The sequence below is a fragment of the Ovis canadensis genome, chromosome 20 (genome assembly GCF_042477335.2).
Source record: "Ovis canadensis isolate MfBH-ARS-UI-01 breed Bighorn chromosome 20, ARS-UI_OviCan_v2, whole genome shotgun sequence".
Classification (NCBI taxonomy): domain Eukaryota; kingdom Metazoa; phylum Chordata; class Mammalia; order Artiodactyla; family Bovidae; genus Ovis; species Ovis canadensis.
Window position 1 is genome coordinate 18,655,668 of NC_091264.1, and position 24,194 is coordinate 18,679,861.

A 24,194-nucleotide genomic window follows, 5' to 3' on the forward strand; every position below is an offset into this window, starting at 1 on the left:
CGTGGGCGCCTTGAGGACTGTGCCTGTCTGTGGGTGACAGTGTTCTGTCGGCCTGGCCGTGATGGACAGATGAAGAAGGCGCTGGAGAGGATGCCGTGTGTGGCTTTTTCTTGGGAGTGTGTGTACTATACACACTGTGTACACACTAGACACGGTGCGTACACACTATACGTGGTGTGTACATACAATGCATGGTGTGTACACTATACACTGTGTACACTACATGGTGTACACGCTGTACATGGTGTGTACACTATACACAGTGTACACACTATACATGGTGTGTACACAATACGTGGTGTGTACATACACAGTGTGTACACCGTGTACACACTATGCATGGTGTGTACACTACACTGTGTACACTCCATGGTGTGCACACTGTACATGGTGTGTACACTATACGTGGTGTGTACATACACAGTGTGTACACTATACACTGTGTACACTCCATGGTGGACACACTGTACATGGTGTGTACACTATACGTGGTGTGTACATACACAGTGTGTACACTATACACTGTGTACACTACGCGGTGTACGCACTGTACATGGTGTGTACACTATACACTGTGCACTACATGGTGTACACACTGTACATGGTGTGTACACTATACGTGGTGTGTACACAGTACGTGGTGTGTACATACACACTGTGTGCAGTGTACACTCTACACAGTGGACACACTATACACGCTGTGTACACTATACACAGTGTACACTATACACTGTGTGCCCTCTGTTTGCAGCAGCTCCCCAGATGGTCTGATTCTGTCAAAGAGAACCTGTGATTTTCTGTTTGACTAAATATTGTCTATATTCTCCATTTGTTAAAATCCAAGCACAGTTGGATGCAGCCTTTTGGAAGCTAAACGAACTTCTGTGATCTGGGAAGGAAGCTGTGATGAGTTCTGGCAGTGTGTGGTCATTATAGTGACCAGGTGGTCCATGAATTGGCGAGGAGCCAGTGGACACAGGTCGGGTATTGGTACAGTCTTGGCCTCTGTTGGTGCTTGTTCCGTCTTGCAGACCTGGGTCTGCAAGGCTCAGGGACAGTAAAGTCACTTCCCCAGCTCACACAGCTGGTAGGTTGTGGAACCTGATTTTAACTCCATTTTCGACACCCGTATTTTGTGAATTCTACATTCATAGATTTCGATATTAAAGTATTCTTCTCTAGGGAAGTATTTCAGAGTCACGTGTGGTTTTGAATTTATTTTTTTACGCACTTATTTAGTTTATCTTTGGCTGCAACGAGGGCTAGCTGTGATGCGTGGGCTCTTTGTCTCGGTGCAGAGGCTGAAGGGCCCTGCCGCTCGTGGGGTCTGAGTTCTTCACAGAGACTGAAATCCCCATGCCCTGCACTGGAAGGCAGGTTCTTACCCCTGGACTCCAGGGATTCCCCCTTGAATGTGTTCTGAGATGATCAGACTTCCAGTTTCCTGTGAAACTATCTCTCAGAGTTTGCTTTCTTGTTTTGCAGAAGCATAAAGAAACCAGTGCTCCTTTTACGTGCTTTGCTTTGTTTGGGTTTGAGGAGGTAAAAGTTCTCTTGTCCATTAATTGTTTAAAAAAGAAGGGTGTGTCCAGTGTGTACTAAGTGATAGAGTGACGCGGTTCTGGGACGCTGTTGGGTTTGTGGGGTTTGCTCTGCTCGAGTACATAGCTGACGGGGAGGTGGAGGAGTGGCTGCTTCCTTTGGTCACGGCGGGGTCTCTGGGGAAGGTAGCCGCGATGGGGGGCCTGCGGGGCCCCCACAGTCGCGTTCACGTCTGGAGCTCTCTGTTTTCAGGCTGCAGGTTATGGGCTGTGTCGACGTCCTCATCGTCTGGGCTCAGAAGCCCTCAGTGCACCAAACCAGAAAGGTCGGCATGGGGATGGAAGGATTGTACTCTGCTGGGAGTTCCTGATGTTCATAGACACTCGTGGATGAAGAAGAGGTGCAGTCGTTGATAATATAAAATGCATTCTGGACACAGAGTCGTCCTAGTTACCGTAAAGGTGGCTGAGGTCCGTGTTGGAGTGTTGTCACCCAGCCCCAGGGGTGGGGACAGTGACCTTTGCTGTCTCCTTGCTTCCTTTCAGAGGTTGTCAGCCTCTTGTGGTTCTGACGTGTTTGCCCACCACAGCTGATCCCGGCTGTCTGGACCAAGGATGGACAGAAAGACACCGCCCTCCTCCCGAAGGACACGCCCCAGAAGTAGCACAGTCACTTCTGCTGACATCGGGTGGGCGGGAACGTAGCCGGAACACGCCACGTGGAGCTCAGGGGAGCCGCGAGGGCGAACTCGCTGCTGGTGACCAAGCCCCCAGCTAAAAATTAAGGGGGCCATTTCTTTGGGAGGGAAGGGTGTGTGAAGAGTTGTGCTGATCATACTAAATTCCTTTATTTTAATTGAAGTGTAATTGGTTTACAATATTGTGTTTATTTCTGCTGTGCAGGAAAGTGATCCAGTTAATTTTTTTTTCCTTTATGGTTTATCACAAGATATTGAATGTAGTTCCCTGGGCTCTATAGTAGGACCAAGGTTTTGTCCATTCCTGATGTAATCCTTTGCATCTCTTAACCCCAAACCCTGAGCCCACCCACATACCACCCCCAGCCCCCATTCTGTTCCCGTGTCTGAGTGTCTGCCTCACGCTCCGCCCGCCCCCGCAGCCCCCACAGGTCTGTTCTGTCTGTGTGTCTGCTTCGGAGATCGGCTCTTTGTGTCTTAGTTTAGATTCCACCTATAAGTGATACCTTATAGGTGTTCACTTTCTCTTTCTGACTTATTTCACTTACATACTGAATTCTTTGCTTGGTACTTTCTAAATAGTGTCTTTTTCTTTCCTAGGAGATTTTCAATTTCAAGGAGTTCTCGGTAGCAGATTTGCTGGAAAATGGAATTTTGGGTAGGATTAGAATTAGCCAATAATAATGCTATATTGCAAATGAAAACAATAAGAGGGACTTAAAAGGAATGTCGTTTGCTTCTCTCTCATGTGGAACCCAGGCTGGCTCTGCAGCAATACTGGAAATACTACCACTGTCAACAGCCCGGACTTAGGAGGCTGCCTTCTGGTTTGGGATGTTGCTTGAACTTCATTTGTCAGGTCAGCCAAGAGAAAGGAAGGAAGACAGAGGGAAGAAAGGGATACAGGGGAGCCAGTCATCTTTCATAGAAAATTCCTAGAAGTGGCCACAGCACACTTTTGCTTTCATTTCATTGATCAGAACACCGTCGTTTGGCCATGCCGGCGAAGCAAGGCTAGAAAGTGTGTTTCTTCCCCCCCGCCACCCCCCCCCCCCCAAGCAACAATGAGACTCATCAAAATCAGAGTTTCTGTTACTAAGGAAGAGAATTACCAGCAGGCTCTGCTGCTGCTGCTGCTGCTGAGTTGCTTCAGTCATGTCCGACTGTGTGCGACCCCGTAGACAGCAGCCCACCAGGCTCCCCCGTCCCTGGGATTCTCCAGGCAACAACACTGAAGTGCGTTGCCATTTTCTGCTCCAATGCATGAAAGTGAAGTCGCTCAGTTGTGTCCGACTCTTAGCGACCCCATGGACTGTAGCCTACCAGGCTCCTCTGTCCATGAGATTCTCCAGGCAAGAGTACTGGAGTGGGTTGCCATTGCTACCTGCTGTCAATTTGGGAAGAACAGTCTAATCTACCTGCCTGACGTGCTGCAACATGGAAAATGATTAGAAAACATTTTGCTGCTTTACAGTTGTGTTCATGTGAGGCTGTCGGCTATTTCTCCCCTCCCACTCCTTATAAATACTTGGGTTTGCAGGGACGTCTGATGTTTACGGGTCACGGCTGTGTACAGACAGTCACTGTCTTAGGTCGACCCCCAGAGCCTTTCCTGAAAAAGAGCAGTCCCATTTTCCGGTGGATGCCTGGTAGCCCTGTCTGTCGCTGTCTTGCAGCACTTCAAAGTTGCATTGTTTGAGGTTCTGCTTGTCTGAAAGTGGACTCTTCTTTTTTTTTTTTTTTTCCTACTTTGCTCCCTAGAAGGATTTCCCCCCTTTGTTTTAGAATAGAAACAGTCTGAATGCATATTTGAACTGTTTCTGGCTCAAGACTGAAGTAGTTGTGAGACATTGATTCTAACCTAGACCACGTACAGTGACTGTAGAATTTTTATCTTGACTTGTTGTTCTCTGTAAAAAGTGACTTTGCCTGTGTAGCAAGGTGGAAAGATTTGATTTACAATTAAACTTGGAAATGCAAAGAAAATATTTTCTGTTGAAAGGGAAGCCTCTGACGCAATTGGTGGGAATGGGAGTCAGTGCAGTCCTGCATTGCGGGCAGACGCTTTACCGTCTGAGCCACAAGGGAAGCCCACAGAGGTTCCTCAGAAAACCAAAAACAGAGCTACTGTCTGACCCAGCGACCTCACCCCTAAGTGCCTAGCTGGACAAAACCATAATTCAGAAAGATCCACGCACCCCTGTGTTCATAGCAGCACTATTCACAGTACCCAGGATGTAGAAACAACCTAAGTGGCCACCGACAGATGAATGGATGAGAAAGATGCGTGTACACACACACTAGAATATTACTCAGCCATGAAAAAGAGTGAACGGATGAGGAAGATGCGTGTGCACGCACACACACGAATATTACTCAGCCATGAAAAAGAATGGAATAACGCCACTTGCAGCAACATGGATGCAACTAGAGGGTCTCATGCTAAGTGAAGTAACTCGGAAAGAGAAAGACGAAGACCCTATATCCCTTAACATGTGGAATCTGAAATTGGACGCAGATGAACTTACCCGTGAGACAGAAACAGAGCTCGTAGACAGAGCAGACTGGGGGTTGCCAAGGAGGAGGGGTAGGTGGGGAGGGAGGCACTGGGAGTTTGGGGTCAGCAGATGGAAGCTATGATACATAGCATGGATAAACAACAAGGTCCTACTGTATAGCACGAACAGCTATAGTCAGTTCTTTGATAAACCATAGTGGGAAAGAACATTTAAAAAAAAGGGTGGAAGTTGTTTGTTTCCTTCTCCCGCTTCTCTGATATCTTCGGTGAGCCCAGCCTCTGCTTGGTAGAGGAAATGCACACAGCTGTGCCTGCCCCAGGCGCAGTGTGCGCGGCTGTGTGAAAGCCTCTGTGGTCCTGCGTCCCCCGGTCCAGCCGCTGCCCGCCCCGCCCTGCCTCCGGCTCTGGGGAGAGGCGCTGACCCCCCAGCGTGCTCATCCCCCTCAGTGCCCCCGGCTCCCCCGGCACCTCTGCCCTGCCCAATGCCTGTCCCTGGCGTGCTGCCGGCTGCTGATTCCAAGTCAGTCACATGGACTTGGGGCTCATGTGTGGCTCAGGCCGTGTCCTTCCTTCCCTTGACTGTCCCTGTGGTCCTGCAGCCCCTGCGAGGTCTGCCCAGGTGACCTGCTCCGCCGCCTCTTTCAGAGCCCCAGGGGACTTCTGGCCGGGCCTGCAGGCCCTGCCGCGTTCAGTCTGTGTCGGGAAGGACCAACGTGACGGGAGGGGAGGCCGGGAGCCGCCTTCTGCCTCCACGCCCCAGAGCTGCCTTCTGCCTCCAGGCCACTTCTCACCTCCTGCTCCCCTCACTGGCGCCTGGGCAGGGGCCATCCTCTGACCCTTGGTCCGGCCCCTGGCTCCTTCCTCTCCCACAGTCTGCCCTTCTGAAGCCTACACCACATTCCCATAGCTGGTCCTGTGGCTTTGATGTCAGGTTGAAAGGGTGTCTTTTCTTCCCTAGAGGAACCTTCCATGAACTCCTAATGAGGGAAAGGAATAAAGCAATTTGTAAATTTCTCTCTAGATAGTAGCATGGCTAGCAGAGTTACAAGGGTCTGCTGAACAGTCCCAGTATATCAGTTGAAATGACTCTCCATCTTGTAGTAACATTTCTGTGATTTTTTTTTTTAGGGTGATGATCTCTTTGTGTCTAGAAGCAAAGGAGAACCGATGATTACTTTTCAGAATGCTATTTTATGACACTTGATTTTATGGTGTGTGAAAATTTCAGTGTTCCTCTTTAAAAAAGTTTTGTTGGCGTGTAGTTGATCTACAGTGTTGCGTTAATTTCTGTCGTACAGCAAAGCAGCTCAGTACATGTACACATACGTATCTTCCTTTTCACGTTCTTTTCCATTATGGTCTGTCGTAGGGTGCTGAATATCTGTGCTCTAAGGTAGTCCTTGCTGTCCATCCATCCTATATGTAAGAATTTGCATCTGCTCATCTCAGCCCCCAGCTTCCCTGGCAGTGCAGTGATCAGCACTCAGCACTTTCACTGCTTTGGCCCCCAGTTCAGCCCCTGGTTAGGGAACTAAGATCTCACAAGCCGCTTGGCAAGACCGAGAAAAAAACAAGGAAAAAGTCCAAATCAAACTCCCAGGCCTTCCCCCTCCCCAGCCAACCTCCAGGCTGGTCTTTACCTCTTCTGTTTTGTAGACAAGTTCATTTGTGTCTTACGTTCCCCGTATAAACGATGCCGCGTTGTAACTCTCTTTCTCTCGCTGATCATTTCACTTGGTGTGAGCATCTCTAGGTACATCCATGTTGCTGCCAGTGGGATCGTTTTGTTCTTTTTGTTTTTTTATGGCTGAGTAGTGTTACTTTGAGCTTCTATTCATATGCCACACCGTCTTTATCTGTCCGTCTGTTGAAGGACATTTAGGTCGTTTCTGTGTCTTGGCTGTTGTGAATAGTACTGCTGTGAACCTAGCTGTGCCTTTGTCTTTCTGCATTACAGTTTTGTGTGACATATGCCCAGGAGGGGAGTTGCTGGATCATGTGCTAATTCTGTCTTTAGCTTTTAAAGGACCCTCCATGCAGTTTCCCCATAGCGGTTGCACCGCTTTACATCCCCACCAGTAGTGGAGGAGGATTCTCTTTTCTCCATACCGTCTGCAGCATTTACTAAAATTGCATTGTTCTTAAACTTTTCATTCTCTAAGTCAGCCCCTTTCCTGGTAGTTTTAGCAAGAATATGGGGTTTGGTGACCCAGAGATGGGTAAAGCCGATGACTGGCCAGGTGGGGTTGGATAAGTCACTCGTATCTGTTGGGGTCTCAGTGATTCCATCTTTAACTGTGAATCTGTACCTACCTGACAAAGTCGGGGTGTGTATAACACGGGGGAGCCATGCGCCGGGACGTCTGGGGTGCAAGTGGCCCCACTCCAGCTTGTTCCCAGCACCTGTCTGCCCAGGGGGCCGTCTGCCCTGGTTCCCACAGGCCTTCACAGGTGCTGGGGATGACGCCGGCCGTCCTGCGTCTGATTCCCCTCCTACTTACGGTCAGTCAGTTCAGTTCAGTCGCTCAGTCATGTCCGACTCTTTCCAACTCCATGGACTGCAGCACGCCAGGCCTCCCTGTCCTTCACCAACTCCCGGAGTTTACTCAGACCCATCTCCATTGAGTCGGAGATGCCATCCAACCATCTCATCCTCTGTCGTCCTCTTCTCCTCCTGCCTACTTACGGTAGGCTTCCCATTCTGTGTCCAGGTTTTGCTTTATTTCCTCCGTAGACATGAAGTACCTTGATGTTTTGCACACTCATATCACACCCTGCACTTTCCCTGTATCAAAAGCTCCTGTTAACCTCTCCTTCACACTTGCTTATTTAATGCTTTGGGGGATGTTTTCTGTAGCTCTTGGGCAGACTTTGCAGCTGAAAAAAATAGGCATTGGTTAATATTACCAGAAATTAGTGAACTAAAAAGTCTGATCTCATCATGTATAGTTTATAATCTTATTTCTTATCTGATCCTTTCAGATTCTGAAAAGTACCCAGACTCTAAATAACTTGTAACTAGCTGAAATTATTCAGGGCTTGTAAAATCAAGAACATATGTCTTAATTTAAATACATTTCCCACATACAGTTTTGACTGAGAAGTATTTTTAGATTTAAGAAATTTATCTTAAAACTATGAAGTCATTTCATTTATCACACTAAAATATTTATGGCTCAGAAGTATTTTTTGACAGTTCATTTGTGGAACTCCAGACCTAATATATGTGACATTTCAATTTTGGTGGCCATGTTTACATAGCTCTTGGGCCTTCTCAAGGGCTGAATCCTCAGTTATTATAATTAAGCCGTCTTAGATTTCACATATATTTAGCTAGTGAATATTCATGAGGCTCGGGAGAGGATAAAGGAGATGGTCTATGTTCAGTTAGTTGAGCACATATACACTTAAGGCCTGTTCTGGATGAACTGCTAAAGTAAATTAAGTCTGGATCTCTTAGCAAAGAGACAGACCCCAGAAAGAATGAGTCATGCAGTCACATAGACCCTATCTAAGGAATAGAATGAAAAAAATTGTATAGCTATAGAGGATAAACCAGTGGTGGAGAGGGAAGTGGGAAGGCTCCAGATAGGGGTAGGACATGAAGAGTTACAAACTATTGTGTATAGGCAGATAAGCAACAAGGATACATGGTGCAGCCCAGTGAATGTTGCCAGTAGTTTACAATAACAATAACTGGAATATAACCTTTAAAAATTGTGCATTGACTATGTTGTGTACCTGTAACTTGAATAATCCAGTTCATCAGCAATACCTCAAAAAAGCTATCAATTTAAATAAAAAGAAAAAATTGTATGAAGTCAGACAAAAATCTGCCTTTACTATGAAAGTCAGTATATTTTGCTTATACTTTAAAAAGGTCAGCCTCTGCAAAACAAGCTTTGTATTTCTTCCGTTGAATTAATGAATTTCCTTTAAAAAGTTTTCCTTTATGTGAAGTTATAGTCCGTCCACCAGAGGTCCCTTGGAGGGTATATATCACCATCTAATACTTTCATTTATTTTTCATTCCTATTGCGAAAAGGCACAGGAAGTTGTTGTTTATAAATCTCATTATCAGTAGAAGTGGATTTCTAAGAAGGTTCATGCAGACAGAAAGTTCTGTTCTCAGAAGCATTTCTGTGGTCTTTGTTGTAGGCCGCGCTTTGGAGCGGCGGGCATGTGAGTGGCTGTGTGGTTGCACTGCCCCTGGAGCCGGGTGGTCAGCCTCGTGTTCATGGTGGCGGGAGCCTGTGATCGGGGTCACACTGCGTGCCGTAGCCATGGTTCAGGCTCTCTGGTTACTCCGGACCTCATGCTGTTCACTTGCGATCACTCTTTTTGTTAGCTCCCTAAAAATCTTCTCCAGGGAAAATGGGTTAACTTACTTCACAAATGGGTTCAAAAACTCACTACTAGGCGTAGACGTGCAGCTTCTGAAGCTGCCAGAGGCTAGCAGAGGCCCTGCAGGGTGCCTGATGATGGTGCTATGTGGACCCCAGGCCCCGCTTGAGACAAGTGCATGTAAATTGACCCCGGCACCGAGAGGGGTTCCCGTTTTATGCTAAGCATTCTTCTGTTTGCGTGGCTTTCATGATACATTTCCAGTCTTTCTTCAAGTCTTTGAAACGGGTGGTATTTTCTCCCTTTTACAGATGAAGAAAATAAATTTTAGGGAGTTTTATTAACTTGCTGCAGCCTATGGACTTCCCAGGTGGCACACTGCTAAAGAATCCGCCTGCCAATGCAGGAGGCACGGGTTCAGTCCCTGCATGGGGAAGATCCCCTGGAGAAGGAAATGGCAACCCCCTCCAGTATTCTTGCTTGGGAAATCCGTGGACAGAGGAGCCTGGCGGACCTCAGCCCGAGGGGTGGCAAAGAGTCAGACACGACTGAGTGACTGAGCACGCACACACAGGGTTATTAGCAAGAGAGGGGGTGTGAGGCCGGGTCTTTCTGCCTTCAGAGTTGGTGTGCTTTGAAACCACCGTGCTGAAGCTGGGAGGAACCTGAAGTTACGCTCACCGCCCTTCGTGCCATCCTCAGAGAGCCGCAGCTCCTTAGGTCGCCTGTCTTTATAGGCCTCTCCTCCTGGCCCGGTCGCCTGGGTCTCTTCCACACACATCTCTACTTGATCCACGCCTGACATCGCACCCTCGGTTCTCCATATTTTGCCTTTTCTGCGATCTCTCGTCTTTGCGAACCAGTTGTACCCTGTATCTCCTTGCCCCATATATTAAAAACACAGACAAATATAAATCAAAGCGATGAAGCAAAACAGATGAAACTCAGCCTTGTTTGCAGCAGTGCAGGTCGCTGCGACACTGTTGGAAAGTGCCAGCATCCATCTGCAGGTGAGTGAATAAGCAAACTGGGGCATTCACACGGTGAAACACCGCTCTGTCATCCTGGGGAACAGATCACGAGTACACGGCGGCAACACGGATGAATCTGAAAAATGTTAGGCTGGCGGTGCCCTGGGGCCCGCGCTCCACAGTAGAAGCCGCCGCCCTGAAAGGCCCAGCTCTGCAAGTGCGGAGCAGCTTCCGTTCAGCCCAACTGGAGAGAAGCCGTGGATGGCAGTGAAGGCCCAGCACAGCCAAAAAAAAAAAAAAAGAAACCACCCCAGAAATGAGAGGCTGGGGACTTCCGGGTGGTCCCGTGGTTAAGAGTCTGCCCTGCATCGGGGGCTGTGGGTCAGTCCTTGTTGGAAGCTGAGCTTCCACCGCTGCAGACCAGCTCTGCCCCCGCTGCGACTGGAGAGTCCCTGTGTCGCAGTGAAGATCCCGCGTGACACCGCGAGGGTGCCGTGTGACAGCTGAGACCTGGCAGCCGAGTAAATAAACAAGTACTTTTTAAAAATTGAGCCTCGATCATTAAAAAGAAATGTTAGCCTGAGTGAAAGAAGCTACACTCAACTTGATTCTCTTTATATGAAATTTCAGAACCTGTGAAACTATAACGATCAAAATCACATTCCTTTGGGAGGGGTCTGGGGTGGACTGCAAGGGGCGCAGAAGTGGTGGAAATATTTTCTGTCTTGTTTTGGGTGCCAGGCATCCTAGCAGACAGTTTTTGAAATTCTCTTAACTGAAGACAGTATGTATTTTATCTTGTTTAAAAAGTAAAGTAAAATAAGGCTATGGTTCTTTTGCATAATTCGGGGCATTGTCATGCAGTTTTGCTGGTTCTGGCTTCCGGTCTCTTTTCCCACCGGACAGAAGCAGGTATGGGACATGACATTTTGTAGGGATCCATGCCTGGCACTTCGTGATATTGGGGAGGAAGAAATATTTCTCTACCTTTCTAGGTTCTGCCTGGTCCAAGAATTAAATTGATAGGAAACAGGTTAACAGGAGAAAATTAAACAAAAGTTTAATAACATGTATGCATGGGTCCTTTAAATTCCATCTGCAGCTGAAGACAAAAGAGGATATGGAGGTGGGGGCTTGGGACTTTAAAGGCAAGAACGGGAGTTTACAAGAAGAGGGAAAAACAAAGGTTTGGTGAGTGAACATTTGCTGGGCCAGGCAGAGGAAGTGGGACACAGCGTGGACTCTGCCCCAGGCCCTGTTCCCTGACCACACGTAGCCGTATTCCTTGCAGATAACTAGAGATAGCTCTGTTCTGGGAACAGGCCTTCTATCTAAATTCTTCAGTCAGCTAGGGGGAAGGTCCAAGTTTCTTCCTGAGTCTTTTGGGCATTGACTGTTTTCAGCTGCACAGAATCCATAGGCCAGAGAGGCCTTTTGGGGTGGCAGATTTTGTCCCTCTATGGTGAGTTCTCGAGATACTGTTGAATGCATGGAATACTACCTTCTGAAATACCTGGTCCATTAGAAAAAAAGAGTGTGTTTGGAATAGTGGGGGCTGAGGAGGATGTTTAACATGGTCTCTAAGTGCCTGGAAATCTAAGCTTCATAGACTATGCAGATAAGCCTTTATGAATTTAGTTACAGAGATTTGCCTATAAAAAAGTAAAGACTGAGTTTGTATACTTTTAGTGGTGTGCTTTGAATTTTTTAGCCTCTAGATGTCAGGTGGTGCCTGCAGTTTAAACTAACATCACTTCTCTAACGTCTCCCCCTTGTTTTGGGAGTAGCTTTGGGCTGGAGCAGGCCTCTGAGTCACATCTCGGACCATAGGGCTGTGAAGGTACTTCACTGCTGGAAGAAATCTGAGTTTACAGATTCCCTTTCATCAGCCAGGCAGAGACGCTGAACACTCAGTGGAGTTTTGGCTAGTGAGCCATGTGGTGGTGCCCTGTACTCTGGGGGAGCCAGAAGCTTGTCTGCTGGGAAGAACTCCCCACTTAAAGGCCGGCTTTAAATGTTTGCCTGAGTCTGGTGTTTCACTCCCAGGCATCCGTGTTTACGATGATACCAGGAGCGGTCAGAAATGGAAGGCATAAGACATTTTTGTACAAATTGAGGGGTTCTCAGCAAAACTCCCACAAGAATGCCTGCTATACAACTTTTCCTTCCAACTATAAAAAATATATTTCTTGAGGAAAAATGGGAAGAAAATACTGATGTTGTAACTGGCATTTTCATGTCCTGGAAACTGCACTGTCTAACGAAAGCATGATCATTTTGTTCCCATGCTGGAACTGAGTTGCTCACTTTTCTGTCCTTGGATATTGAAATTATTTCACATTTTTCTGTTAATAGGTAATAATTAATAAGAGCTTCATAAATTTTAAGTACCAGGCAAGGATTATATTTAGGGTTTTTTTTTTTCCATTGATAATCTTTTATTATTATACAGTATGAAGCAAAGAAGTTGTAATTATCTTAAAATTTTATGGCCAGAAATTTTTAGAGCCACACGTAATAAGCAGGGGAGCATGTATAGAAGGAAGAATGGGTTCTTTTTAAAAAAACTAATTTATTTTTTAACTGCACTGTACGGCTTGCGAGACCAAGAATTGAACCTGGGTGCCGCAGGGCAAGCTCTGGGTCCTAACCATCAGACTGCCAGAGAAGTCCTTTCATTTTTCTATTGAAGTAGAGTTGATTCACAATGTCGTGTTGGTTTCAGGTATATTTAATGTTGAGATGACTGTTCCCTTGTATAAATCTCGGTCTGGACTTTGGATTTTCTGTCGATGTATTCCAGAGGCAGCGTGGCCTCAGGGGTCAAGAGTATGGGTGGTGAGCCCATCTGGTGTGGCTGATCCCAGATTCTCTCTACTAATGCAGTCAGTAGGAAAGAGAAAATAAGCTATGAAGTTTAGATTAAAAATCTTATATGTTAGACAGAAATATTTCCTCTATATTGATTGTCTTCTACAATACTGTATAAGAATATCCTTGTAAATTTTCAAGTTAATATTCTTACACAGTGTTCACTTGAGATATTGTACATATTCAGGGAGAAAGGGGGACAGGAGAGAGGCAGGCCCCTTACCTTTACTGACTCGCCCTATTCCCTTCTGACTTGACGCAGTAACGTCCTGGTGCCTCAGTCTCCTCCACTGTGAGGGTGGAGAATAGCAGATTTCCAGGGTGAAATAGCGAATGCTTAGGGCAGGGCGTGGCTCAGGAGGTGCTGTATTAATGTCAGGCATTGTACTTACTAAGTCAGAACACATAGCATTGTGAGCATTATAAAGGCTCCTGTGTCCCTGTCGCCAGCTTCCCAAAGATGCCATCAGCAACCACCTCGGGGTGCCCGTTTTCCCACACAGCCAGCTGTTAGCAAAACTTCCTTGAGAGCATCTGGTACCGCTGGCATGTGATCCTTCTCTTTGTTCTTTGAGCCCTGACTTCCATTACATAATGTATCATTAATAAGTGTGCTTTGACTTTCGTCTTACATGTTTTTCTTCTTTTTGGAGGCCAGGATAGGCATGTTGTTTTCTTATAAAGACGGGTGGGGAGGGGTCATGGGATTGGAACGTTCGGAACAGTATATGATAGAGGTGCGTAGAGTCTTTAGAAACTCTGGGAAGCGACTCTGAGGATCCACTTTTTCAAAACTCCTTTGGTTTTCAAGGAAAAAAAGCTGGTTGACAAGGCAAGAGTTCTGTAGGAAGTGGAGGCATGGAAGTGGTCAACCCAAGGTGATGCTCTGGTGGATAACCTGGGGAGAAGCTCTTTGCTCCTCTGACTTCAGTCAGAGCTGTTTTCCCTCCTTGTTATCTGGGGTGTTCTGAGTGAGCTCTGGTTGGGAGAATGCAGCCCTGGCTAACGCGGGTTTGAAGATCTTCTCCACACAAGAGACGTAAGCCCCAGGGGGCACGCTCCTGGCTCCCCAGATGCTCAGTCATCTGCCCGCCTCTCTTGCAGCGATCCTGGGAGGGCCTGTGGGGGCGTTTGGTGGTGGTTATGGTGGGGGTGATGTGGGTGATTATCATGGTGGGGGTGATGGGGGTGGGGACAGTGATGGGGTGATGGGGGTGGTGATAGTGATGGGGGTGGGGTAGGGGTGATGGTGGGGTGGTAGCTGGTGGCTATGGTGGGGTGATGGAGGTGGGGATAGTGATGGGGTGGGGGTGATGGGGATGGTAGTTGGTTGCTGGGGTGGGGTGATGGGGGTAGGGACAGTGTAGGGGGGTAGGGGGGAAACAGCAGTGAGTGTGGTGGTTATGGTGGTTGTGATGGGGTGGTGGGTCATGGCAGAACCCTTCTGGGGTGGGTTGAGTCACCTGGCTTGTGGCTCCTGAAGTGAACAGGCATGCTTCCTGATTCTGTAACTAAGACAGGTGCCCTCACAAGCTGTAAGCTACCCTGAAATAAAAGCCCTGTCTCTCTGTGAAACAAGCCTCTGTTGACGTTTTCTCAGTGGCTTGGGGTCTTGTTTTTGGTGATCTCCACCTTCTTAGCCTGCCACTGACTCCCTCTGGGTCTAGCTCAGCTCTTACAGGAGGGAAAGTACAGGTGAGTCACCCTGTAATTCTACAACCCTGGGCGAGTGTAACACAGATAGAGACCTGTGCAGACTCTGTCCTGCGTGGTGCCTCAGAACAGCGGCGGTCACGTACCTTCCAGCAGTGCAGCTGCACCTGGAAGGTTCTTGGTATTCTCGTGTCCCTGTGTTTTTTAGGATGCTCAGGGGGAGAAGGTGGATTAAAAGCGGATGCTGGCAGTTTTATATCCTTGGCCAATTCTTGGCCAGTCGTGAGAAAAGATACCATCGAAGTCTTCCGAGCAGAACCCATCACTGCCCTTTGGTTTCCAGCCGCCGACCCTGTGGATCCTGTCCCGGGTCCGCAGCTGCCGCCCTGACAGCGAGCACGCGGCGGAGGCTGGCGGGGCGGGAGGCCCAGGAGGGCGTCTGCGGGCGGGCTTCGTGCGGCTATTGTTCCGGGTTAGCCCTGCCTCAGCTTGCGGAGCACGTTCCCCCAGCCCCGCCTCAGCACGTTCCCCCAGCCCCGCCTCGGGATTCCCGACAACCTGGGCAGAACCAGACTGCGTTTTATTCCACGGCGATTACACTTGGGGGGTGATTGCTGAATATTTCTGTTATGGGTTCTCCTTTCAGGGTCTCTAAAGACTGATCACTGCGTATCCCAGCCTGGGCGCCGCCCTCTGAGGAGGCGTCGCCAGCTGCTCCGCCCTTCTCCCCCAGCCTCCAGCCCTCCCCGCTCCCCATCCTCCCCCACGCCTCCCCCATCTTCCATCCCCCTCCCTCCATCCCCTCTCCCCCAGTCTCCAGCCGCCCCGCTCCCCATTCTCCCCCACCCTTCCCCCATCTTCCATCCCCATCCCCCTCCCTCCATCCCCTCTCCCCCAGCCTCCAGCCCTCCCCGCTCCCCATCCTCCCCCACCCCCCCTCCCCCATCTTCCATCCCCATCCCCCCTCTCTCCATCCCCTCTCCCCCAGCCTCCAGCCTTCCCCGCTCCCCATCCTCCCCCACCCCTCCCCATCCTCCCCCACCCCCCATCTTCCATCCCCCTCCCTCCATCCCCTCTCCCCCAGCCTCCAGCCCTCCCCGCTCCCCATCCTCCCCCACCCCTCCCCTCCCCCATCTTACATCCCCATCCCCCCCTTGCCCTCCCCCCCTCAGTACCAGCAGCCTGAAAGCAGGTGCTGGCAGTCCAGGTGTTTCTCTCCATGTTCAGACCCCGGTGGGATGCGCGTGCCCCTGTCTGTGTTTTCTCTGTGTCTTCTCTAGAGAGAATTGTTCACTCACTAAGTCCTGTCCGACTCTTTGGAGACCCCATGGGCTGTACCCAGCCAGGCTCCTCCGTCCATGTCCATGGGATTCTCCAGGCAAGGAGACTGGAGTGGGGCGATGTTTCCTTCTCCAGGGGATCTTCCTACCCAGGGACCCAGCCTATGTCTCCTGCAGAGTATTCAATACATAAATAAATACAAAACATGAAACACTTTTTTCCTCACAGTTGTTGATAGTCCTACATAGCACATCTTGCTTGTAAAAGATAGAAACACTCCCTCTAGAAAGATGCAAAGTGAAATGTGAAATTTACCAGCACCACCCCCCTTCTAGCTTCAGCCCCTTTGATGAAATGGCTTTTTCAATTTGGTGTATATTCCCCCTCTCTATATATATATATAATTTTGCATTTTTTCCACTTAACTGTATATCTTGCAATCTTTTCATGTCATGTTGTACACGTTTCCCTTGTTAGTATTCTAGAAAGTGGGTGAGGTATGATTCATTCACCTAGTTTCCTACTGACTGACACTTAAGTGGTTTCGTGTATTTTGCTGCAGTAAACATCTTTGTATGCTGATCATATATATACAAATATTTCTTTAGATTTACTACAGGTAGAATTGTTCATGCAGAAAGTTGTTTTCATTTGTAATGCATCCTGGCAAATTGCCCTCATAATCTTTTTTGCCATTGCACATATGGAGCTGTCTGCCTCTGCTTTAGTTACTGCCATTCTTATAAAATTTATGCTGGTATGAAATATTTATGCTGGTATGAAACGTATCTTCCTGTACGTTTCTTGATTGGAAGGCTGGGGGAGCCTTTCCCTGAATCTTTTTCATTTCTTCTTTGCATTGTGTGCTGACATCATTTGTAGTCGGGGAGGGACTGTCTTTTTATCTTATTGATTACTAATGGGGTTTTTCATCTACTTTGGATATTCTTGGTGTGTATTATATATATAGCATGTATTTTCTTGGTCATTTTTAAAATTTCATTTATAGCATCTGTTGTATCAGGGCTTCATCAGATTTGTCAGCGATTGATACGTTCATTTTTAAAGTGAAAGTGAAGTCGCTCAGTCGTGTCCGACTCTTTGCGACCCCGTGGAATGTAGCCTATCAGGCTCCTCTGTCCATGGGATTTTCCAGGCAAGAGTGCTGGAGTGGATTGCCATTTCTTTCTCCAGGGGATCTTCCCGACCCAGGAATTGAACCCGGGTATCCCACATTGGAGGCAGACGCTTTACCGTCTGAGCCACCAGGGGCTCCTTGTTCATTTTTGGGGGAGTATAACTAGTTTTGAAACCCTCTTCCTACCCAGCTATTTTAAAACATACTTTTTAATACTTCTAAATGGTTTGTTTTAATTTTTTCTCACTCTCCTTTCTGGTATTGTATAGCTTCCTCATATACTGTCAGGGAGGATACATCTGAGGATTTTGTTATGCTGTGTGTCTGAGGTACATTGTCAGCACCATCTCCTTTTTAAGCTGTCTTCATTTCCTTGGGAGAAAGTTTAAGGATTTCTGAAAGAGTCAAGAGCTTCTCTGTGAAGACGGTCACTTAGGTGTGCCTCCTTCTGAAGTGTGGCTTTTAACCATATTTAGATCTAGCAATAAATGTAGATCATGCTCTGACCACAGAGGACCTGGGATTGAAAATAATGCCAATTTCATTTTGATTCAGATCTTAACAAATAATGGTTATAAAAAACACTCAGAAAAATCATCAGCATTGGGAATTTAAGTGGATAAAAGCAGTGATGATGTAAGGAGAGCCGCAGAGTTTTGATGCTGTCATTTCTTATAGACGAGGAGGAATTCTGTTTAAGCAAAGGAGAATTGAGCTTGAGAATGAAGAAAAGAGAACCTCTTCCCCCCAGAGTGTTAAACTGCGTGCATCACGCAGAGCACGAGATGTGCTGTGACTGGAAGTGAGGACCGCAGGCTCCTCGGTGGGGGACCAGCTGTGGGCTTGGAGTCAGTGGGGCTGTGAGGTTGTGGCTAAGCTGAGGAGTTACTGGGAAATAACACTGGTCTACTTTCATCCATGGAGTCCTGGGATAGTTTGCAATCTTATTCTTTCTAATGATGAGTAGATCAATGGTGTGATTTTGGTGGAATTGTCCTGAAAAGAGTCTTGCTTTTAACAAAGTGGGTTGGGGGAAAGCGTGGCTAGGGCTCCAAGATGTCCAGTTTCTTTCTCTCCGTCTGTGGTCCCCCGGAGGCGGGGCACACAGACCGATGGACCAGCTGGAAATTGGATGTCAGCTGTGCTCATGGGGACATCATGATGCTTCTGTTATTGGGGAAGAGTTTTCAACCCATTGGACTGTGGCTTCAATCCCCAGTCGCAGTGTCTTTGGTCACGACCCCTGTGGGTGAAGGTCCTGACAGGTGGGCGGGGCTGCTGTTACTGGGATGAGGCCCAGGGCCCGAGTGATGGGGGCCGAAGCTCACGGCGGGGTTGGGGGCTCGTAGGGGCTGTGGCATCAGGTCTGACTCCCGCCCTGCCCACCCGAGCTTCCTGGTCACAGCCTGTCAGTCTCAGGAGCTGGTCGTCTCACTAATCCCAGCTGTCTCTTCCAGCTAGTTTTCCTTCTTCTGTAACAAATCTTACAGCTTCGCCCCACTGCTTGCACCATCTTGTATCACAGAGGTGCTTCCTGGCAGGAACAGGGAAATTCCTTAGACCCCCCTTTTCCTCTGCCTCCCGTCTTCCCTCACATGGACTCCACGCTTCATCTTGTCTTTTCCCTCTCCTCCCCTTCCATCTCTCTGTCCCTTCTCTCTCTCTGTTTGGATAGAGCCTTTTGCCAGGTGGCTCCTAGTCTTCCAGAATTCACACCTGACCGTTATTAGTAAATGCAGAGATCTCATCCTTGTCCTAAATTCCAGTGTGACCCTCTGGGAAGCCCTCCTGAGTATCCTTCCTACACCCTCTAGAATCACTGATCTGCAGAAGGTGAATTCCATCTTTTGTGTATCCCCACCACTGAAGATCTGGCCAAGCCTCACCTTTTCCTTTTTGTTTATTTTTTAAAAGCTGGCATTTTGTTTTCTGAGTATGGAATGATAGTATTGCAATATGCTTTTGCAAATTGCATCTTCTCCCCACCCTCTGCCCTTGGTGGCTGTGTGATCCTGGGCAAATGTTTAAGCTCTTAAGTGCTTCAGATCCTGCTGTGAGTGGGTGGCATGACCCCATGACGGATTTTGTTCGCATGCCTGGCAGTCTATCTGTGTTACATGTCTGTAGGTAAAAATAGTACCTGGCACATGGCAGGCACTCCCTGAGTGTTTGCTAGCATCATCACACTCTTTCATGAAAGTAGGTAAACTGAGGCTTTTTGGTAGTGGTGTTTGGGGCTCTAAAACAGACAATTGGAATGGAAGAGAAAGGGAAGGATACTTTAAACTTTTGTAGCAGATATAATTTTGTCACAATCCATTTAGAGTAGACTCAGCAATCATACTTGAACATTTCAAAGCGCATTCACAGCCACTGTTCACCTGGCTTTGTCTTTCCCCTTGGCTTGGTCAAAGAGGCAGGTTCCCTGTTGCCAAATGTTTGTTGTTTGGAATTACTGTTTGCACAGTTTCTATTCAAGCAGGTCTGTTTGCCTAATGTCTCAGACAAACACAGTTGTGCTGAGGACACTTGGTCTGGTGTTTCTTTAGAACAAAGGTCCTCATTTCTTGACATTTTTCTTCATGCTTGAAAGTGAAGTCCTTTTAAATTGGAGACTCCGTGTTTTTCCTGCATTATTAGATTGGGGCTTCTGTCATTTGATGACGCAGAAAAGAAGTGGGTTTTGGCATCCGATTTCAGGTCCCATTTAGGCTCTGAAATCTCAGGCTAGTTTCTTAATCTCCCCAACCTTGTTTGTGACATCATTAAAATGTGGATGTACCATCCAGCTCCAAGAATCATGGTGAGATTGCCGTGGAAATGTGTGAAGGTACTGAAAGAAATAGCTGATGGTGGCATTTCCCCTGAAGGACTTGTGTCCAGCCTGTAAAGCTCAGCTGCCTGTGTAAATCACCTTCATGGTGTGCGTGTCAGAGATGAGTTAAACTAGTTGAGCTGGTTGTTTTTTTCTTTATTTATTAATCCCGGGGGAATCCTGCCTGGGGTGTTAGAGGAGGGAATGTGATGAGCTGGTGCAGCAGTGAAATCTAACATCTGATTGGTTTGCCCAGTTGCAAAAAAAGTTAGGCAAGCACAACTTTCTTTTCGAGGGACTTCATTTGAACAGCTCTAAGGGTCAAAGGAGAAAGAGATGATTTAGTTTCCTTTTAGTAAGAGTTGTCTGCGTCCCGGGCAAAATAGTGGCAGAGGCGGGCTTTGGTCGTGTTTGTTTAAAAGAGGGAGTTGACTGTGAGTGGGAGTGTCTAGTCAGTGTTTTCCCTCCTGTCCAGAAACTTGCCAGGACTCTGACACATGAGTGCTGGTACGGAAAGCTTAGGGAGCTGCCGGACAGATTTCCCGTGGAAGGATGGGCCAGGTCCTGAGGGACGGTGGAGACTGGAACTCGAGGCTGGTGGCGCTGATGTGCTGCATGGGTCAGTAGCCACCTGTCCGCTGGCCTCCGCGCTGCAGGGCCGGGGGGTGGGGTGTGCAGGGCCCGGTGGGTCCCACGGCGGGGCTGTCCTAGGCTGCGGGGCTCCTCTCAGAGTCTGGGCGGGCGTCCATGACCACTCCTGCGGCTCCCTGGCAGGACTTCCCCCTTGTTGTTGGACCTAGGGCGCGCATTGAGATAATCCTATAGTTATTTTACGGGTGATACAAAGTGGTTTAGCTTTGATTGGATTTTACCAAAGACCAGACAGTGTAAGTTGTAATAATCGGTACTCTCTTTCTACTTTTCGTTTTTTCAAACTCTGCTATTGTTTGCCTTCTTTGTCATTGTGGAATGTTCAGCCACGTTGTACTTTACGAGGTGATCATAAATGTATGTTTTCATTTAAGACGTACTCTCTAAATGAAGTACTTTTTCAATAGAGGAATGTTTTAAAGCTCCATTCAGAAAATAGTTTGTAAAACAAGCAGAATCAGTTAATAACTCAAGAGAGCCTTTTGCTTTGTGTTGCCTTAGCAACGTTGCCCTAAATATAAACCTCAGCGTTAGACCTCCGTCGCTGAAGTGAAAGAAAGAGCCATTACGAAACTTATAATTGGAAAATTAGATGGTGTCATCTTGAATACTCCCTCTTGAAATAATGTGCGTGGAAAGTGGTAGATCACTGTCTGCCCAGACTTCAGTTATTCCCGGGTTGTGAGTTGCTTTCTAAAAGAAAGTAGAGGCCCTGAGTCCACGTTAACTCCTTCCTCATTACCGTAGCATCCTGGGAGCCTTTGAGGGTAAAAGACCCTCCTTTGGTGTACTTGAAGAGGGCTCATCTAGGGTTGAAGTGAAGTCACTCAGTTGTGTCCGACTCTTTGAGACCCCGTGGACTGTAGCCCACTCAGGCTTCTCTGTCCATGGGACTCTCCAGGCAAGAATACTGGAGTGGGTTGCCATTTCCTTCTCCAGGGGATCTTCCCAACCCAGGGATTGAACTTGGGTCTGTTGCATTGCAGGCAGATGCTTTATCCTCTGAGCCACCAGGGAAGCCCATTACCATGGCTTAAAAGGTTAGGGTATTATTGTTAGAAAACAGTATCAGAATCTATGAATCATGTGTTATTTAGTTCAGGTTAGTCTTCGTGCCTTACCTGCTACTTGAGCTGTGGACCATAATCCCCAGCTACTACCTCAGTATTGACCTGCTAAATGTCTAACATCCACCTTATATTTTCAGTAGTGTTTTTGAGCTACTCTCAACCACAACAAAACGTCAGTGATCAAAAAAGCCTTTATATGGTTGTGTTATGTGAATAAGTCTCATTATTTGATCATTTGATGTAATCAGCTTTCTTGATCTGTCACGTGGCTAAGAAATTAACCAATATGTGAGTAGTTTTTAAGAACTTGTGTTCTGTTCTTCATGTTCCTTAAAATATAGGACTGATTTTTATTAATTTGAGAAAATAAATATATATATATTTAGAAGGAAATATCAGAATTTAATAATCATTAAATATCATATAATTAGATTGCTTCTAATTTTTCATTGTAAAGTGTGCAATTAACATATCAATGCATATGGCTTTCCATGCCCCAAGACACATATTTTTTATTTTTAAATTTATTTTTTTGAAGTGTAATTGATGTATAATATGTTAATTTCTGCTCTATAACAGAATGATTCAGTTACATGTATACATATATATGTTCTTTTAAAAAAATAAATGTATTTTATTAATCATCATGTACTAAAAGGAGTTTGTATGATACACATCGTGTGTTAGATTTAATGGGACAGGGTAAATTTGTTAGAGTTCATATTATTATGGTGGTTTAGTCGCTAAGTCATGTCTGACTCCTGCGGCCCTATGGACAGTAGCCCTCCAGGCTCCTCTGTCCACGGGATTTCCCAGGCAAGAATACTGCAGTGGGTAGCCATTCCCTTCTCCAGGGGATCTTCTTGACTCAGGGATCAAAGTTGGTCTAATGCATTTAAGACAGATTCTTTACTGACTGAGCTATGAGGGAAGCCCTCATATTATGTGATGATTCAATAAATTGATAGAATTTTGGTAGATAGTTATAGGAATGCTTTCATCTTATTTTTTTATAGCCTTATATGGAAGCTGTCTATTCTTGAATTATAAGGATTTTAAAAATGTGGTTTCTTTAAAAAACGTTATTTTTGACCACACTGGGTCTTCATTGCTGTGCATGGGATTGCTCTAGTTGTGGCAAGCGGAGGCCCTCATCATTCTGGCGGGCGGGCTTCTCAATATGATGGCTTCTCTGGTGGTGGCGCATGGGCTCCGGGGCGCAGGTTCAGCGGTGGTGGCGCACGGGCTCTGGAGCGCAGGTTCAGCAGTGGTGGCGCACGGGCTCTGGGCACCTGGGCTGCTGTGGTGGCGCACTGGCTCCGGGGCGCGGGTTCAGCGGTGGTGGCGCACGGGCTCTGGGCACCTGGGCACCTGGGCACCTGGGCTGAGGTGGTGGCGCACGGGCTCTGGAGCGCAGGTTCAGCGGTGGTGGCGCACGGGCTCTGGGCACCTGGGCTGCGGTGGTGGCGCACGGGCTCTGGAGCGCAGGTTCAGCGGTGGTGGCGCACGGGCTCTGGGCACCTGGGCTGCAGTGGTGGCGCACGGGCTCTGGAGCGCAGGTTCAGCGGTGGTGGCGCACGGGCTCTGGGCACCTGGGCTGCAGTGGTGGCGCACGGGCTCTGGAGCGCAGGTTCAGCGGTGGTGGCGCACGGGCTCTGGGCACCTGGGCTGCAGTGGTGGCGCATGGGCTCTGGAGCGCAGGTTCAGCGGTTGTGGCGCACAGGCTCTGGGCACCTGGACTGCAGTGGTGGCGCACGGGCTCTGGAGCGCAGGTTCAGCGGTTGTGGCGCACGGGCTCTGGGCACCTGGGCTGCGGCAGTGGCGCACGGGCTCTGAAGCACAGGTTCAGCGGCGGTGGCGCACGGGTTCTGGAGCGCAGGTTCAGCGGTGGTGGTGCACAGGCTCTGGGCACCTGGGCTACGGTGGTGGCGCACGGGCTCCGGAGCACAGGTTCAGCAGTGGGGGTGCACAGGCTCTGGGCACCTGGGCTGCTGTGGTGGCGCACGGGCTCTGGAGCACAGGTTCAGCGGTGGTGGCGCACGGGCTCTGGGCACCTGGGCTGCGGTGGTGGTGCACGGGCTCTGGAGCGCAGGTTCAGCGGTGGTGGCGCACGGGCTCCGGGGTGCAGGTTCAGCGGTGGTGGCGCACGGGCTCTGGGCACCTGGGCTGCAGTGGTGGCGCACGGGCTCTGAAGCGCAGGTTCAGCGGCGGTGGCGCACGGGTTCTGGAGCACAGGTTCAGCGGTGGTGGCGCACGGGCTCTGGGCACCTGGGCTGCAGTGGTGGCGCACGGGCTCTGGAGCGCAGGTTCAGCGGCGGTGGCCACGGGTTCTGGAGCGCAGGTTCAGCGGTGGTGGTGCACAGGCTTTGGGCACCTGGGCTACGGTGGTGGCGCACAGGCTCCGGAGCACAGGTTCAGCAGTGGGGGTGCACAGGCTCTGGAGCGCAGGTTCAGCGGTAGTGGTGCACAGGCTCTGGGCACCTGGGCTGCAGTGGTGGCGCACGGGCTCTGAAGCGCAGGTTCAGCGGCGGTGGCGCACGGGTTCTGGAGCACAGGTTCAGCGGTGGTGGCGCACGGGCTCTGGGCACCTGGGCTGCAGTGGTGGCTCACGGGCTCTGAAGCGCAGGTTCAGCGGCGGTGGCG

General features: G+C 48.5%; 1 protein-coding gene across 9 annotated transcripts in view; it reads left to right on the forward strand.

The window, feature by feature from the left end:
* Window positions 1–24,194, forward strand: part of DST (dystonin) — a 525,807-nt gene that overhangs the window by 196,245 nt on the left and 305,368 nt on the right. Inside the window, exon 1 of one of the 9 annotated variants that reach the window (XM_069564072.1) lies at window positions 20,123–20,449. The exons of the other annotated variants lie outside the window; for them this stretch is intronic. Within the exon in view, the coding sequence (XP_069420173.1) occupies window positions 20,383–20,449 (67 nt within the window). The 5' untranslated portion in view covers window positions 20,123–20,382. Of the gene's footprint in view, window positions 1–20,122; window positions 20,450–24,194 lie in introns of those variants that run through there. 9 annotated transcript variants of the gene reach the window in all.